Below are 18,430 nucleotides of genomic sequence, written 5' to 3' on the forward strand. Positions count from 1 at the left end.
AGTGTGTGCATGTGTGTTTCTTCACATCAACCAATCAACTGTACTGAAAAAGGTACACTCCTCCTCTGAGCTGGTAAACAAGTGGAGAATGAATGAATGAATCAATACAGAATGAACAAATCAATAGAGCACCTCACAAGGATGTAAACAAAAACTCACTTTTGTCTGTTAGATCTTTTTGTTTTCATGTACTTTTTCATTTTCCTTTCAACCTTATAAAGGCTAAACATTGCTATAGAGTTTATATCATTGCTATACAGTATATCCAGATCTATAAAAATGGATAAATATGGATATTAATTCAAAATATACAATACTGCATTTAAATCCCTTCACTAATCGATTGCAACAGTCTCTCCAGCACAAGTCAGTTCAACTCTGTGAAAAAGTTAAGATAAACACGTGTGTTCTGTTATCTAAGTATTTTTGTGAGGTGTCAGGAAAGAGTTAAAATATTGACTCAAAAAAGAAAGAACGAAAAAACAAAAACATACAGCCTTACATGATAATACAGGACACCCTCTCTATCTTTAGGCTCCCACCCTTTTCTATTTTGTTATCCTGTTCATCCCTCCTATGCACCTCTGGACCGTTATACCTTGTTTGGAAGATGAAAGGCGGGGGCTTTTGTGCCAAAAGCTTGACGTATGTTGCTCTGAGTTCTAGGGGTCAAAGAGCCGTTTGTTTAAAATGTTGGACAAGACGCAAAGTTTTGTATTTCTAACGAAGTGCAGCTAGAGGAAACATGATGCCGAGGAGTGTCCTGTCCAGATGCGCCCGCTTGGCGCATCAGGTGCCTTTGGAAAGTGTGGGGTCTATCAAACACGGCGTCCACCGCGGGATGTCCTCAGTGACCATCCCACCACCAGCGTGCATGCTCCGGCCGCTCGAGGCTCCATTCCGGTACCTGTTCGGACCAGGACCATCCAATGTGCCGCCACGCATTTTGGCGGCAGGAGGGAGACCTATAATAGGTCACATGCACTCGGAGATGTTCGGGGTAAATGTTACGCTTTATTTTTACGCACAAACCCATTTTACAACTTTAATATGGGTCGAAGGCAAATGTAAACAACAGTAACTGAATTAATAAAATACATTTAAAGATCATTTAGGGAAACCAAGTATCTTTTAATTATTAAGTCTTTTTTTTTTTTTTTCAAAAACATCTTTACCTTTAAACATTTATATTTAAATTATGATCTATGAAAAAGCTATAACTTATAAAGTTGAAATATTCAACTATACTGTAGAATTAATTGTTTTAAACACTTTACATTATTTTAATGCTATAAGGTCTTAAAACAAATATTAACATTTTTAAAATAATAAATAATTAATTGAAAGAATTGTTTAAGAAATAGATCTGGACCAAATAGTGTCATATATTGATGGTGTGACTGGGATTGCCTTTGTGGAAACTTGGATGTTTGGTGGATTCTAACAGCCACTGCATATATTTTGTCATAGATTATGAACGATATCAAGAAGGGAATTCAGTACGCTTTTCAGACCAGTAACAACATGACACTGGCCATGAGTGGCTCCGGACACACAGCGATGGAGTGTGCAGTCTTCAACATTGTGGAGCCTGGAGAAAGTGTTCTTGTTGCAGTCAATGGAATCTGGGGAGAACGAATCGCAGAAATTGCTGAGCGGATAGGTATAAAACGTACACATTTTAAATTATAATGCCAGCCCACTTTTCTCTAGAAATGTATCCTTACTTGCTCACTATTTAAGGCCTTTCTTGTTTTCCCAGGTGCAAAGGTTCACACCTTGAATAAACCACCTGGAGGACATTTTACGAATGCAGAAATTGAACAGGTGAAACTGTACTTGATAACTGTACTATTAATGATGCATATACAGACTTCAATCCCACTAAGTTAACTGACTAGTAAGCAAATCCCTGCTTTATAACCAGCATTTATCATTCTATAGGCTGTGGCTAAACACAAGCCAGTTCTCTTCTTTCTCACACATGGAGAGTCATCAGCTGGTCTGGTGCACCCAATGGACGGTGTTGGTGATATTTGTCACAAGTAAGAATATTCTACAATCACTCACTGTAAAAAAAAAAAAATAAAAAAATAAATTGTTTCAACTTAAAATAATTTGTTGCTCACGCTGACTTAAAACCTTTAGTTTAGTCAACTAAAATATTTAGGTTGTAACTTAAATTAACATTAAGTAACTTAAAATTTCAAGCTGACTAAACAAAAAATTTTAAGTCAGTGGGGTAACAAATTATTTTAAGTTGAAAACTTTTTGGAACAATTGTGCTGTTGGACAAGTTGCTGGGCAACTTATATTGAACTTTTTTGTAAAATCTTTCACATGCTCCTCCACATCCTCTTTAAATTGACCTTAACCTCTCTTGCATGGTTTTGTGTGTACAGACACAATTGTTTGCTCTTAGTGGATTCAGTGGCGTCATTGGGAGCTGCTCCAATTTTTATGGACCAACAAAGTGAGTGGATCAAAATATGAAGTTATTATTAAAATATTAGGTTTTGTGAACATGAAACCATGATGTTATTTAACAAGTGCACATTCTAGATCGCTGTGTAAAAGCTTGTGGCTTGATTAAACTGTTCAAACCTTTTTCCTTTGTAGATATTGATATTCTGTACACCGGTTCCCAAAAGGCCTTGAATGCTCCACCCGGCACAGCACCAGTTTCATTCAGTGAAAGGGCATGGTGAGGAGAAATATTTGTGTATGAATACATACTGCATCATTCAAACAATTAGTGGAACCCACTAACATTATATTTTTCTTCTCAAATGTGATACAGCCACAAGATGTTTAACAGGAAAACAAAACCAGTCTCCTACCTGCTTGATATGACCCACTTATCCAATTACTGGGGCAACGACGGCAAGCCAGAAAGAATGTAAGTATGGTCAATGTAAACTGTAGCTCTTGTAAGACCAAGTAGAGCATGGTTGCAAAACTCAATTTGTGGAAGACCAAAGCCCTGAGTTTAGCTCCAACACAGATAGCATGTACTTTAGGCCTTGTCCACACGAACACAGGTATTTTCAAAACTGCAGCTTTTTCTATGAGGTTTGGCCATTCGTCCACATGCAAACGCAGTATTAGGTCACTAAAACCGAACCTTTAAAAAGAAACTCCTGCCAGGTTGCAGCACTGTCATGTAGCTGGTGAAACTATGGCGTGTGATGTCGAAGCACTCGCTTTTTCAGGCTTCTGACTGCCCAACCTGGCTTTACGGTTAAGGGTATTACCACCTGTTGGTTTGGCGCTTCATAGCATGTTTTTGTGTTTCCATGTGGACAAGTTTTTTTTAAAACAAAAGAGAAAAAACTGAAGGACTTGATTACCTGGATCAGGTGCATTTAATAGGGGTAGAAGCTAAACTCTGCAGGCCTGCGGCCCTACAGGAACTGAGTTTTGCACCCCTGTATTAGAGGACTGAGCTAAGGATTGTCTAAATTTAACTAAACTGTGTTTCAGATACCATCACACAGGACCAGTGTCTGGGTTCTTTGCCCTGAGGGAAGGTCTAGCCATCCTTGCAGAAACGGTAGGGGCTAGATATACAGTATATATTTTTTTTACTCAAAGTAAACATTTAACACCTTGCTTGTTATAATAACTCACTCTTTGATGGTTAACCTTTTGGTCCCAAAGTGTACAACATGCTTGTTGTCTCCACTATGTGTTTTTGTTTGAACTATAACAGGCCAGGTGGTTAGATTTAGAATTCTGATGTTACATAAAATACCATTCAAAAGTTTTGGGTCAGTATGATTTTATTACCCTTTTCTTCTGATGCTCAGCAAGGCTACATGTATTTGGTTAAAAATACAGTAAAACAGTGATATTGTGAAATTTTATTACAACTTAAGATAACTGTTTTCGATAACTGTTTTATCATGTTTTTTCCGTGGTTTAGACAGCGATTAGCAGAACAACATTAACATTATTCAGCAGTACATTAACTGTGTAATCAATGCTGTTGTTTACATCAGTGACGCAAGTGCCAACCCTCTATTCCTGTGATGGCAAATCTGAATTTTCAGTAGACATTCCTCCAGTCTTCAGTGTCACATGATCCTTTTAGAAATCATTCTAATATGCTGATCTGCTGATACACTTATTTTGTAAGATTTGAAATCAAGATCGTTTGTAATATTATAAATGTCTTTACTGTCACTTTTGATCAATTTAAAGAGACAATTTAATTCTGTCATTAATTACTCACCCTCATGTCGTTCCAAACCTGTGAGACCTTTGTTCAGAACACAAATTAAGATATTTTTGATGAAATCCGAGAGCTTTCTGACCCTGCATCGACAGCAACGGTACTACCATGTTCAAGTCCCAGAAAGGTAGTAAGAACATTTTTAAAATAGTCCATGTGACGTCCAGGGGTCTAACGGTACGTGTATTCATACATGAGGACATGAGGGTGACTAATCAATGACAGAATTTTCATTTTTGGGTGAACTATCCATTTAAAACATCCTTGCTTGATAAAAGTATTAGTTTCTAAAAAAATCTTACTGGCCACAAACGTTTGAATGATATTCTATTAGGCAATTTATATATTTATTTATTTATATATATTTTTTTTAAATGACTGATATCTAATTATTGTCTGCTCAAGGGTCTTGAGAACTCCTGGAGACATCATAGAGAAGTTGCAGAGCATTTCTGGAAGGGCTTGGAAGACCTGGGGTTGAAGCTGTTTATCAAAGACAAGGTACCTATTGTTGACTTCACTTCATTAATTCTGCAAAAAATATGCCCTAAAAGCACTTAAAATGTATCCATTCCCAAAGGATCTGAGATTACCCTCCGTCACCACCATTGCCATCCCTGAAGGGTACAACTGGAAGGAATTTCTGGCTTACATCATGAAGCATCACCAAATCGAGTTTACTGGAGGTCTGGGGCCCTCTGTTGGCATGGTGAGTAAAAGCTTTCAACAAAACAGGATAGCGCATTGAACTACATGGCCGAATAATTATCCACTGAATTGATTTGTAGGTATTGCGGATCGGGCTCATGGGATACAACTGCAACAAAGCCAATGCTGCGATGGCTCTTGCAGCTCTGGAAGACGCTCTAAAGCAGTGTCGAAAATCCAAAGCCTGAAGTCTACCAGTTGACCTATACATTTTTGCAGTTTCATATTGTGATGCTTGTAGTGCGAAAACTACCGACTAACATATTATAGTTGGTATAATGAAGACGAATTTTAGCTGATTCGAAATTGTACATTATGCCATGAACCAAAACCAGCTGTTTTGAATGTGTTTCTCAATGTCCTTTTTTAAGTTTCGACAAGCATCACTCCAGCACTTGACCTTTATAAAAATGTCACAAGAAATAAATCATTAATATAATTTCATCATTTGCATTCACAATGTGAGTTACACAATACACAGGATGTTCAAACTATTGTGTTATTTATTCTCCTTTTGAAAATTATTTGACTAACTATGAGAAACATGACACCAAAAGTAAAGTTTAACAACATTTAGCAAATTTAATTTGGTACGAAAAGGAAAATAGTGCTTTGGCATTTCCAGTCAACCTAAACAAAAGCAAAGGCCTCTGAAACTTAACAAAACATTTAGATATTTACACTAACAAAGTGCCAAAAAGCTCATTATGAACAAGAAACAAATTAAATAAGCATTGAAAATGAAAAATATTCCAAAATCTTTGAATATTTACAACTCAAAGCACTGCCAGAATCATTCCAACTATTCTGAACATAAACCAGCTAGTGGATTGTTGACTTCAACTGTTCAACATTCTCCCCCAAAGTGCCTTTTCACTTTGGCCGCTGGGAACATAGTAGCTAACTGCACCAAGAAGTAGTGCTGAAACTCCTCCATCCACACGAATGTCATTTTGACTTTCCCCTCACCATCCCCGTAAAGGATGATGAACTGCTCACCTTCATACTCCAAGTCCAGCACTCTTTGTCTACTGTACATCTTTACAGTAGAACTCACACACCAGAAGGGACGCTGAGCCTCATCCAGCACCGTCAGAGTCATCATGCAGCACCGCTGGAGATGTGGAGGAAGTAAACATTGTTGATTTTATCATTCCTTGATAAAGGAAGCAAGTTTAGTAAATGCATATCTAACTAAAATACATAAAACAATAAAGCATATTTTCAGCCATTGCCACATTGTCATGTTGTAAATCCAGTTGTGAATTCAAAACTGCACTCGAAGTGCATTTAAGTTCAGGCTTTTAGTATTTGGCCTTATGTTCTCTATTTATAGAAAGTATCCTAAGAATAGCACTGACTAACCAGTCAGTTCCAGGAAGAAATAAATTTGAAATAAACTAGCGAATCAGCGCAAGAATCAAGAATGAATCATAGGTACCTCAACTTCACCCTGCAATCCCTCTGCTTGCCATGGAAGGCTGATCTTGGCCACAGGCACGTGCTCAGATACATTAGCGAAATCAATGGCGATTAACTGCACATATTCCCCTTGCGACATCACTTTGAAGCCAAAGAACATTCATATTATTCACATTGTATAATTTAAATATCAAAAATTTGCTCATGATTTGTTCCAAAAATACAAGTTTACCTCTGCTGGTGTACAATGGGGAAAAACGCTGGGACATGATTCGCCGAACTGGGTTGTGAAGCACAATGTGCAGAGTGTATCCATGGCGGCTACAGTCAGGGTCCACAGCATTGTCCTCTGCAGGCATGTAGGGACTATTGATATTAACAAACGTACCTTACGTGTTAAGGGACTGTGTGACACGTTATCAACTTCATCAATGTATTAAAGAACCATAATGCCCATTAAGAGTTTTGTACCAAAATCTTGACCCAAGGAGACTTCTTTCAATCAGTTTGTGGAAGTGCAGGTTGACCATGATGAAGGCAATTTTCCAATTGCCCTGCAAACACCACCAATGTACATAAAAAAAAAAAACAATATAAATAAAATAAGAGACATGATGTAAATAATATTTTTTTAAATAACCAAGTTTATATTTTTAAAAATCTGAATGTTTTGTATTAGGGATGCACCGTCAAGCAATAAAGATTATTATTTCCAATTTTCCACAAGTTGGTTTGATTCTTTAGGATCTTTATGAAATGTCTGTAACATACCTTGGTTAAAATTCCAAAATGCTCGTGTAAAACAACCTTCCACCTCGTCAAACACAACTCACAGCAAGCTGTTTCGGTGCATGGCTCTTTAAATGATAATGAGCTACTGCTCACCCCACCCCTCTCTTCCATTTTGTGTGTATTCGGTGGCACATTACCAATAAAAACAAAACTAATCTATTGTGTCCTCAGTGGCTGTGATGTTGGGAGAAAACTTATGCACTCTTATGTTCACCTTTACATCCAAATACAAAACGCCTGCAATGCTTACGAGACAGTATGTGCGTTTACATGGAGCATTGTAATCGGTTTAAAAGTGCAATCTGAATGAAAACGCTCCATATAAACACCTCAATCTAAATAAAAAATGCTCAAACTGAATTAAATTTTAAGCATGTTGAGAGGGGTGGGATAAACCTTTCTTTAAACTGAACAAAATTAAAATTCTGCCATGTAAATGAGTTAAACCGATTACTTTGCATCTAGGTCAAGCAGGACTGGTGTCGCGCCAAGGTGGGGGGCATTCACTGTCCATCCTCTCCCCTCCTTGCTAAATGTGATAGATTACGAAAGCGAAAGTGAAACCGGTAAAACAGTGCACATAAGAAAGGGACTGCACGCTTTCGCAATTGTCAACAACTGCACGCGATCACAGATTGCATGCTTTGATTCATTGTTCAGCAACTCTTGGTAAGAAATTGTGTATTTGTTCCATTTAAACAAAGAACTTTTTAGTATCACAATGCAATTAACTTCAGAGCTGCGTTACAGAGGGTCGTACTGTTATTTTATCCTTTATACTACTTTAAAATTAACAAATTAGGGTGATATGATGATATCTGTTGATCAGCTGGCTAAGATCAAGCTATATTGTGTTTATCATTTTATCTGGTAGATACAGTCATGGCCAAAAATATCGGCACCCTTGCAATTCTGTCAGAAAATGCAACCCTTCTTTCAGAAAATTGTTGCAGTTGCAAATGTTTTGGTACTCACATGTTTTTGTTTTTTTTTTTGGAACAACACACAAAAAAAAAAAGAAAAGAAAAGTCAAATCTGATACAATTCCACACAGAACCCAAAAAATGCACTGGACTTAATCTTTGGTAGCACCCCCTTTGGAAAAAATAACTGAAATCAATCGCTTCCTGTAACCATGAATGAGTTTCTTACACCTCTCTACTGGAATTTTGGACCACTCTTCATTTGCAAACTGCTCTAAGTCATTCAGATTTGAAGGATGCCCCCACAAAATCTCCCCACAGGCTGGCCATTTCAGAACTCTCCAGCACTTTGTTTGTAACCATTTCTGAGTGCTTTTTGAAGTGTGTTTCGGGTCATTTTCCTTCTGGAAGACCCATGACCTCTGGTGGAGACGCAGCTTTCTGACACTGGCCACTATGTTGTGCCCCAAAATTCTTTGGTAATCATCAGATTTCATGATACTGTTTACACAGTCAAGGCATCCAGTGCCAGAACCAGCAAAGCAACCCCAAAACATCTTTTAACCTCCACCATGTTTGACTGTAGGGACTGTGTTCTTCCCTTTGAACGCCTCATTTCATTTTCTGTAAACAGTGCCATGATGTCCTTTATCAAAAAGCTCTACTTTTGTCTCATCTGTCCATAGTACGTTCTCCCAGAAGGATTGTGGTTGTCGTCACATAAGTTTTGGCAAACTCCAGTCTTGCTTTTTATGCAGTGGTGTCCTCCTGGGTCTCCAACCATAGCGTCCCTTTTCATTCAGATGGCGACGGATTGTGCGAGCTGACACTGTTGTACCCTGTGTCTGCAGATCAGCTTGAATTTGTTTGGAAGTTAATCAGAGTTCTTTATCCACCATTTGTACAATCCTTCATTGCAGCTCTTCCGTCCACATCCAGGGAGGTTAGCTACAGTGCCATGGGCTGTAAACCTCTTGATGATATTGCACACAGTGGACACAGGAGCATTAAGATCCCTGAAGATGGACTTGTAGCCTTGAGATTGTCCATGTTTTTCCACAATTTTTTCTCTCAAATCCACAGACAACTCTTTACACTTCTTTCTTTTCTCCATGCTCAGTGTGACAAACAACAGAAAGGCTGAGACAACTTTTCTCCATTTTAACTGGTTGCAAGTGTGATTACTATATTGCCCACACCTGTTACTTGCCACAGGTGTGTCTAAATACAAATTACAGGAGCATCACATGCTTGAAAAGTTCAGTGTGAAATTTGATCAAGTTTGACTTTTCTTCTCTGTTTTTTGGTGTTGCTGCAGTGCAAACAAAAACAATAAGCACATGAATACCAAAACATTTACAACTGGAACAATTTTTCTGACAGAATTGAAAGGGTGCCAATATTTTTGGCCATGGCTGCATATCTGTGCAACTTAGTTATTAGAAACTGCAAATGAGAAATCAATTTGGTTCTGTGTGTGGTACGATAAAAGACAGCCGTATGATTTCTGTGAGCGAGTATGTGTCGCATGCCACATGACTGAGCACTGAAATGAACTTATGAACGCAAATACTGGCGTTTTTTTTCTATGGTGATTTGTATTTGTTGTCATTGTACGCTATTAGCGTGTTGCAAAATTGAAAGTGTCAGCACATATAAACACAATATCGGATTAGATAATGTCTCATGTAAACAGTCCACCGAATCTTTCAATCGGAATGGCAAAAAAAGTGTACATGTAAATATGAATACTGTTGTCGCTACAGCTGCTCGAACAGCTGTACTGGCTGAGGGCGGAAATATGCTAATATGGGACAGTCCATCAGCGGTCGTGGGTGGAGCTTGAGCAATATGAGTGAATGGATTTTTCTCATCGTATGGTGGTTGCGTCCACACACTGCTAGGATACATTTATTTGCAAACACCATGTAAAAGTGAATTTTGTATCCAATGTCTCCTTAAAGTAATATAAAAGAAAAATAGGAAAATGAGCTGTGCAACTAAATATCCCATATGAGGTTATACAGAAAAACAATTCTAATATTGACCAATATCCAATATAGTACCAAAATACTGTATTGTGCATCCCTAATACATTGAAATTATTTAAACTTGGCTAAATATATCAACATACCCGCCAGAGTCCGATGATGATCCCTTTATCAAAATGCAGCACCTTCACCAGCCTGTCAGCACCAAAGAAGGACCAATGTCCAGACCTTTGCAAGCTTGTCTTGCCAATCAGAGAGCGCCACCTTGGCCTACACATGAGAGGCATTAGTCAGAGGAGTGCATTTTTTTATGCTTCAGAATATTCAGATGTGTTTCTTACTTGTCTCCTGGAGCTGGTGTAGCTGGACACATTATTCCATGAAGCTGCAGGCTATTAAGATTGTTCATGTACGGCCAGAAACCTTGGGTCCAGCACACTGTAACCGACGAATCTTCGAAGAAAGTGTGCGTCTGCTTATAGACGCTTTCCCGTCCATTCTTATTTGTGAGTGTGATCTCCCACTGAATGTGAAGCCTCCTGTAAAACACAGCAAGCACAGGTGTATTTTTTAACTTTAAGAAACGTTCCAGTTATATTTGACAGCCAAAAAACATTCAGATGCTTTAAAGGAATAGGTCAACCAGAAATGAACATTTTCTTAAAATGTATTTACTCTCTGTTTACACAGTCCAGAACAGTTCTAAACAAATATGTGTGGATTCTGATGTGAGATGACAACAGGGGATGGACTTTTTTTCTGGATGAAGTGTTATTATAGATTATGGATCTCAGTGATGAATTTGTTTATTACAAACATGCAGCTTTTCATTTCACAAGACATTAACTGATGGACTGGATTTGTGTGGTTTTTATCAGCTGTTTGGTTCATTCCGACAGCACACATTCACTGCAGAAGATCCGTTGGTGAACAAGTGATTTAATGCTAAAGTTCTCCAAATATGCTCTGATAAAGTAATAAACGCATCTACATCTTGAATGGCCTGGAAATTTCAGGAAATTTGCACATTTTGGTAGAACAATACTTGGATTGACAAATATAAATTTTAACTTGTATTCTTGACTCTTTTACTTGCACCTATTGCTCATTATGATTTAAGGTATTTATGTATGTAAATGTATTTAGTTGTCTCACAAAATGTCTCGCATATAATAGCAAGAGTAATATAGAATAGGGATACATAATCTAAAACAATGTGTCTTGCTATGCTATACAAGACATTTCAAATCAAAGAAAATAAACTAAAGGAAATTAATTTAATTTAATTTTTGACCATTTAGATGATAATACCCACTTTAAAAAAAATAAATGACATGTACCTGTATATATACAAAATAAATAAAATAATATTTAAAAAAAAAAATCACTATGTTTCAGCAATAAAAATACTGTTTGTTTATTTATTATTGTAACAAAAATACTGAAATAAAACAAATCACAAATCATATGCAAATTGGTTCTTTAACCAATAGGACAAACAAACATAAAACACATAAATTTAAAAATCACCTGTGCCAGTTAGAAAAAAAAAAGTATATTGATCTCTACTAAATTATGAATAGTATAAATTATTGTTTCATAAATGCTTTGGCTTTTCAAATAAATGTCACTTTGGTTGATATTTGGAGGCACTCATGGGTCATTCCACAAAATTGGTGCCGTTTGCCTTCCTAAGAAATAATCAAACATAGATTTAATATAACAACAAGCAAATGTGCAATTTAAAAACATAATAATACTATGTCTGCTTTCATAAATTTTACATAAAAATGTTAATTAAATGTTTTTTTTTTTTTAATAATTTAAACAGCATTTATGCTGGTAAGGGTAATGTTTTTGGCCTGTCCCTCACTATAATTTTTCTTTTTCAGCAGGACATTTAATTCGCAAAATAATATAAAAATCACATCTGCATATTGTTCTAAATATAGTCTCACTGTTAAGCAATGTTTTTGGCATAAGTATGCATTTTTTCTATCAAATATAAATAATTTTATTGGTCTCCCCTGATTTCATTTCAGCCCTGTTACCCTCATCAAAAAAAAACCTTGTAAAACAATGTACATTCAGGTGACATCATTTATAGGAAGTTACATCATCTCTCAATCAGGATTCCAACACTTAAAACACAAACATGTTTCTTTCACTCCTCTATAATGTTCTATTTTTGATTATTTGTGACGCTGGACCACAAAACCAGTCTTAAGTCGCTGGGGTATATTTGTAGCAATAACCAAAAATACATTGTATGGGTCAAAATTATTGATTTTTCTTTTATGCCAAAAATAATTAGGAAATTAAGTAAAGATAATGTAAATATATCAAAACTTAATTTTTGATTAGTAATATACATTAGTAAGAGCTTCATTTGGACAACTTTAAAGGTGATTTTCTCAATATTTTGATTTTTTGGCACTTTCAGATTCCATATATTTAAATAGTTGCATATCGGCCAAATATTGTCATATTTGTGGTCCTGGGTCACATTTATGAGGATTGACTAAGGGGGGCCATCATGTAATGTCAATCCTGTTACCATTTTTAAAATGTAAATTTAAACAATTATTTCTTACATTTAGGATAATCAATATCTACAAGTTAAATCCTTTCAAAGTGTACAATATGTGCTTTTGTAAACTTGGCTATTAGCTAGCAATTAGCAAATTTGTTTGAAATCATCAGACCTGTTACTTTTTAGAGTAACAGGTTTTGCCATGTGGGTAACAGGTTTGACCCTGTTTTTAAAGATTGTCTGTGTAAAATTCATTTTAAAGGTCACCCTCGGTATATTATTGAGCTACAGCCTATATCATTCAGTGGCATACGAGTTCTAACTAAACTATAGTATCTAGTAACGCTTGTGTCAGGAACAGGGTTGAGAAAAATGTCAAAACAAGAGTCATAAAATAATAAACTACATTAGCCTGAGATTACACAATACAATTTCTTGTGATTTTAAGGTGTCTTCATTTCATGGATATTTAAAAAATATTGATTAATCGTATTTTATCTTCTAATTTTTCCAGGTGGAAGGGGCACCGATTTCGTGTCACTCAATTACTTTTACGGTCTACTGCAGTTCTGGGCAACATAAAATACACACATAAAGTGCTTTTGCGTAGAACTAATCATAAGCATGACTGGACCCAAAAGATTTCCCTCCGCCCTGTTGAAAAGCTGCAAGCACTCATGTTCTACCTGAGAACTTCCTCTGTCAGAGCCGGCATGCCCGTGTGCGGGTTCATGTGTTTCAGCTCTGTTTTCCACAGGGTGTCCTTGTAGCCGGCCATCTCCTTGAGCAACTGCTTCTTCCAGTATCCAGCAGGCCTCTCTTCCACAATTGTGTTGCTCACATCTTCTTTCATCACGTTCACTCTGGGCCTCCACTTTTTCTTTTCAATCTCAGAAGCATACAGCGCAGACCACAAAGCACTGGACATCAATGTTATTATATAATGTTACTTATTTAAGTTATTTATATCATAAACTCACTTGCTGTTAGCCAAATCATGAAATCGCTTGTTGACAAAGCTGATGTTGAACAAAGAGGAGGCATCCAGAAAAGAAAGGATCTTCAGAATGATCTCAGAAGGCAATCTAAGGTGAACAGATAATGTATGTGTGTGTATGTATGACATGCAACAATATACAAACTTAAATACTTAAGTGTGGAATAACTTGCCTCTCCAAATAATTTCCATGGCTGCCCTTAGTGCAGTGTTCAGACACAGACCGAGTTTTACACGGTTCACGTTGCAAAGGCGTCGGCATAGAGATGTCATGATCCCTCCGCCTATTACAAATGAAAAATAAACATTCAGTCTGCCTATTTTAAGTGTGTCATTAGCAAATTGTTATACCAAAGCATTGTTTAAACCTCCAACTCGACTGCCTACCTTCTCGCACGAGCAAATTCTCCAACATGAGCATGTCCACGTGTAGGTGTATTTTGTTCACCTTTCATGAGGCCTTGTCTTAAACTACGGAGAAACTCGCCAAGACCAGCAGCCATGATGCCTTCAAGACGTTTGACCTCACTCTCATTACTGATAACCCGGCTGACCGATGACCTCACTAACCTTACATAGATGTAAGGTTTTATTTTTAGTAAGAATGTGACTGATGATTTTAGAGCTAAGTTAAAATTAAGATCAAATTAAAATGTAAATATAGCAGGACTTTAAATCGTGTGTCTATTATATTGGATTACGGTTTGACAATTATTATTTTTTTACAGTGAATAGTAGTAATAGTAAATGCCACTAGTGTCGCAACGTTTGTGTTTAAAAAGAAAATAATAAACGTGTACTTTTATAAAAGTAATATGAAAAGTACATTCAACGGCTTTGTTTTTATTTTATTTTTGTCCCTGTATGTATTTTTATATTTCAGTCGACATTAAAGACGCACGTGTAGCCTATTTAATTTATCCATACTCCGTACTTCACTTTTAAATTTCAAAGCCATAAAAAATAGCAAATTAGTTAGTCTACAAATTTATTTATTTGGGTTTTATTAGTCTTTTCATTCATTAAGCCATTATTATTATTTACCATTTCAGCTATTTGCAGACGAGCCTCAAATAAATTGTGCTAATACCTTATATATATTATATATATATATATATATATATATATATATATATATATATATATAATATATACATTTTTATGAATATTATAATTAGCTATAGTGGAATGTGCAGTAAAAATATATTTTAATACATTTAAATAATACAAAAAATATTTTAAATATAAAACTTTTTTTATATATCTTCTTGTTAATTAATTTATGAATTTAAATCGTGTTATACTGGATTCTCACAGTATGTCAATAAAAAAATCACAGTGAATAGATGTGACTTGCTGTAGATATTTGTTCTATTATAATCAACACTTCAACAGCTTTATTTTCTTTTAATTTATTTACTCATTTTCTTTGTTTGTTTTTTATGAGTTCTGTTATTAAAAAGGATTAAATTAAATTGGAAGTAAAAGTGTACTTTTTTAAAAACGTAAAATAAAAAGCAAATTTACGGAAAATAAACTGTAGCATTTTGTTTTCATTTTCTCATTATGGATTTTTAGAATTTAGTCGACATAATGACGCAGTTAAAGCCTATTCGAAATTCCAAACCCATAAAAATACCAAATTAGGCTTCCGGGTTAGCCTACAAATTGACGTCATGACTGAGTGGCTATTTTTATTTGAGTTTTTATTTTTAGTCTTTTCATTCATGAAGTCATTATTATTATTTACCTTTTCAGCTATTTGCAGACGAGTCTGTATTAAACTGTGTATTAAACTTTATATAACACCTAAATATACATTTTTATTTGCTGTAGTGACAGGTGTGGTGGAGTAATGTGTTCTCAACCTTCATTCTTCAGCGTCAAGCGTATGGTTAAAGCGCCTAATAACTACATCTCCCAGAATTCCTAGTGTCTAATCAGGAAGTAGATACGCGCTGTGATGGCAAAAAGATAGTTCAGCCGCAGCGCGAAATAAATTTAGTGCCACTTATATTGTTAAAATTCGTGGTTATTTGAAAATTTTCAACCAGAATGTCATGCCCATTTCAATCAGTCTGGTAGGACGTCATGTCGATTTCATTTAAATTCATAAACACCTGATTTGTCTTATTTCTAATGGCTTATTATTTCGGAGCTGTCGTCTGTAGGTCAAACTTCAAATGTATTACCATTAAAACTAAACAAATAATTTAGATAAACAGCAGATGTATCAGAATGTGACCGTGAAGATATTTTAATATTTCATATCACGGACAAGCGTGCTTCGACCTTATTGAACCCGATGTCCGTGTTTCCACAGCGGAGCTGAACCCCGCAGTGCTGCCGCTGGACTGGCTCCTGGGAACCTGGCAGTCCGATGAGCCCGGAGAGGGATCCTTCCCCTCCATCACACCCTTTCGCTACACAGAGACTCTTCATTTCTCACATGTAGGACAGCCCGTGATCAATTTTATGTAAGTAACAAAATAATCCAGAGGCACACAATGTTTTATCCCACACGGAGACAGTCAGAAATTATTTATGTACTTATTTCAGGTTTAATGCATTTCATGCTGAGAGCAAAAAGCCACTGCACAGGGAGTGTGGGTTCATCAGGATTCAGCCAGGCACCAACAGGGTGGCCTTCATCGTTGCGCAGAACTCAGGTGATCAATTTTTTTTTCTATTTTGGATTATGTAATCAGATTACAAAAATAAAGTACTTGTAATTGGATTGTTACTTTTATTGATTTACACAATGGCAGTATGGTATTCATAAATAAATTATTCTATTAATGATCACATGACGTGCATGTAGACAAAGAAAATATTTTTTAGCTCTCAAGTGTTTGTTTGCTTGTTTGTTTGTTTATTTATACATTTTCTAAATATATCTCAAATATAAAATATGTAAAATATAAAATCAAATATCAAAATATAAAAAGTATAATATAAATATTTGATATAAAAATATATCAAATATAAAAAAAATATCAAAAATATACTAAAAGTAGTGCTCAAGTGGTTTTTATTTTATTTATTTATTTTACATTTTATGAATATATCTATTAATTTTTTATTAATGATTAGCTCATGAACCCTCCACTTTTCCTTCACAACGTCCAGTTTAGGGTCCTTGATGTTAATAAAAATTAAATATATTTAATTATGTAATTTTTTTTTTATTAAAAAAATTCTATATATTCTATCTATCTATCTATCTATCTATCTATATATATATATATAATTTTTTTTGTTTGTTTTTTTTTCTTATATAATTATGGTACAAAATAATCACATTCAAAATGATTCTAAAAGTAGTGCCCAAGTGTTTTCTTATTTATTTATTTATATATTTATTTATTTTTCATTTTATAAATAAAACTATTATTTTTTTATTAATGATTAGCTTTTCTCATGACCCCCATGCTTTTCCTTTACAACATCCAGTCTATGTCAAAAAAAATAATGTTTAACTATGTCATTTTCTATACCAATTTTATAAAATATAATTAAAATATAATATATATATATATATATATATATATACACACACACACACACACAATTTGATTCAGTTATATATAATTATAAAAATAATTATGGTACAAAATAATTATATTCAAAAGGATTCTAAAAGTAATCAAAAAGTAGTCAGAATACATAATACATAAATACCTAAAATGTGTCATCTAATAGATTACGTTACTAACTACAAATGTTGCAATGTCATTTGTAATCATTAACAAACTACAAATTTTAAAATAATTTACCTAGGACTGTCTGTATTACCATGTACCTTTTCCAGGTCTTGTGGAGATTGAGGAGGGGGAACTAACTGGACAGCAGCTGACTCTGCACAGTACTGCCGTGGCTAGAACATCTTTTGCCAAGCAGCCTTATGTTCAACAGGTCTCATAACTGTTTGACTTGTGCCTTGTCAGATTAATGAAACATCTTGTGCAACATCTTGTCTTATGACTTTCATCATTAATGATGTCTTATGTATCAATATTTTCAAGAAAATATGACTTGAATAGTGCTGAACTGGCGTAATTATTAGAATCAATGTTCCACTAATCATTTTTATTTTTGATTAGATCTCCAGGCACATCCAGTTGAAGCCGGATGGAAGACTGGAGCAGACGGTCTCTATGGCACTGGAAGGACAGTCTCTAACACAGCATTTGCACATCACCTACCGCAGGACTGATTAACTAGCTGTCATGTGGGAGGAAGATGTGTTTGTGAAAAACATCTGACACAAAATATTGATGGTTTATATATAGCAGCCTGTGGGTGATGGTAATATATCTGTAAGAATGTAATTCTAAGTAATAGATGTGATCTGACCTGTTTTCCCAACAAAAACAACCTTTGCAAATATTAAGGAGTCATTTTGTATAATGTAGAGCAACTAAAATAAAAGTATAAAATTCTCTTTTCAAATTGTTTAAAGTTTATAGCAAACTCTGTCTTTGAAGAAAATGCTGTTCATTTTCGCATATCTGTTTCCATCAGATTAAGTTTACAAATTCAATTTTAATTAAAATGTCACGAGTATAAATTTTCTCTCCAGTCATAACTTAAGAAGCTTTTAGTGTTTATGTTTATGGTATTTCATGGGGGATACATTAATTCTTCAATAGAAACAAAGTTCTCTACTTTTTGATTAATTGTTGTGTTTTTTTTTTTTCATTAATCATGGACAACTCTAAAGAAAAAAAAAATTGTTCAATAGAGATTGCACTCAAAAATTGTGGATTTCTTGTCAAGTTAAATTATGAAGTCAAATTTACCCTACAGTTCAGAGTTTGGGGTTATTAA

The 18,430-nt window shown here is 35.1% G+C and overlaps 3 protein-coding genes across 5 annotated transcripts; 2 read left to right on the forward strand and 1 right to left on the reverse strand.

Moving 5' to 3' along the window:
• The first annotated feature begins 679 nt into the window (after window positions 1–679).
• agxtb (alanine--glyoxylate and serine--pyruvate aminotransferase b) lies at window positions 680–5,386 on the forward strand. Its single transcript, XM_051132967.1, has 11 exons — window positions 680–1,000; window positions 1,471–1,663; window positions 1,763–1,827; window positions 1,945–2,045; window positions 2,403–2,473; window positions 2,620–2,704; window positions 2,801–2,899; window positions 3,484–3,553; window positions 4,640–4,735; window positions 4,815–4,943; window positions 5,023–5,386. The coding sequence occupies exons 1-11, from the start codon at window positions 746–748 to the stop codon at window positions 5,128–5,130; spliced, it is 1,272 nt and encodes a 423-aa protein (XP_050988924.1). The 5' UTR covers window positions 680–745; the 3' UTR covers window positions 5,131–5,386.
• On the reverse strand, window positions 5,133–14,152 carry zgc:161973 (uncharacterized protein LOC556635 homolog). The gene is made up of 10 exons (XM_051133069.1): window positions 13,988–14,152; window positions 13,774–13,884; window positions 13,584–13,688; window positions 13,290–13,523; window positions 10,412–10,609; window positions 10,214–10,340; window positions 6,836–6,918; window positions 6,597–6,730; window positions 6,384–6,505; window positions 5,133–6,056 (listed from the first exon to the last, which is right to left on the reverse strand). Exons 1-10 carry the CDS (start codon window positions 14,101–14,103, stop codon window positions 5,790–5,792), a joined length of 1,497 nt encoding a protein of 498 aa, XP_050989026.1. The 5' UTR covers window positions 14,104–14,152; the 3' UTR covers window positions 5,133–5,789.
• thap4 (THAP domain containing 4) lies at window positions 14,142–18,305 on the forward strand. Of its 3 annotated transcripts, none has more exons than XM_051133044.1 (5): window positions 14,142–14,181; window positions 15,924–16,077; window positions 16,160–16,269; window positions 17,412–17,515; window positions 17,704–18,305. In XM_051133044.1, exons 1-5 carry the CDS (start codon window positions 14,157–14,159, stop codon window positions 17,818–17,820), a joined length of 510 nt encoding a protein of 169 aa, XP_050989001.1. In that variant the 5' UTR covers window positions 14,142–14,156; the 3' UTR covers window positions 17,821–18,305. The 3 variants fall into 3 exon arrangements, with proteins under 3 accessions (XP_050989001.1, XP_050988984.1, XP_050988992.1); XM_051133027.1 differs by lacking the exon at window positions 14,142–14,181 and adding an exon at window positions 15,546–15,785; XM_051133035.1 differs by lacking the exon at window positions 14,142–14,181 and adding an exon at window positions 15,546–15,767.
• Window positions 18,306–18,430: the final 125 nt, after the last annotated feature.

The sequence above is a fragment of the Labeo rohita genome, chromosome 2 (genome assembly GCF_022985175.1).
Source record: "Labeo rohita strain BAU-BD-2019 chromosome 2, IGBB_LRoh.1.0, whole genome shotgun sequence".
NCBI classification, from domain to species: Eukaryota; Metazoa; Chordata; class Actinopteri; order Cypriniformes; family Cyprinidae; genus Labeo; species Labeo rohita.

Coding starts and splice junctions, on each gene's coding strand:
- thap4 (XM_051133027.1), top strand. CDS start 15,740: ATGGCTTATTATTTCGGAGCTGTCGTCTGTAGGTCAAACTTCAAAT. Junction 15,786..15,923: donor CTGTAGGTCAAACTTCAAAT/GTATTACCATTA, acceptor GTGTTTCCACAG/CGGAGCTGAACCCCGCAGTG. Junction 16,270..17,411: donor CATCGTTGCGCAGAACTCAG/GTGATCAATTTT, acceptor TACCTTTTCCAG/GTCTTGTGGAGATTGAGGAG.
- zgc:161973 (XM_051133069.1), bottom strand. CDS start 14,103: ATGGCTGCTGGTCTTGGCGAGTTTCTCCGTAGTTTAAGACAAGGCCTC. Junction 10,341..10,411: donor ACACCAGCTCCAGGAGACAA/GTAAGAAACACA, acceptor TCTCATGTGTAG/GCCAAGGTGGCGCTCTCTGA. Junction 6,057..6,383: donor GATTGCAGGGTGAAGTTGAG/GTACCTATGATT, acceptor CCACATCTCCAG/CGGTGCTGCATGATGACTCT.
- agxtb (XM_051132967.1), top strand. CDS start 746: ATGATGCCGAGGAGTGTCCTGTCCAGATGCGCCCGCTTGGCGCATCAG. Junction 1,664..1,762: donor AGAAATTGCTGAGCGGATAG/GTATAAAACGTA, acceptor TTGTTTTCCCAG/GTGCAAAGGTTCACACCTTG. Junction 1,828..1,944: donor CGAATGCAGAAATTGAACAG/GTGAAACTGTAC, acceptor ATCATTCTATAG/GCTGTGGCTAAACACAAGCC.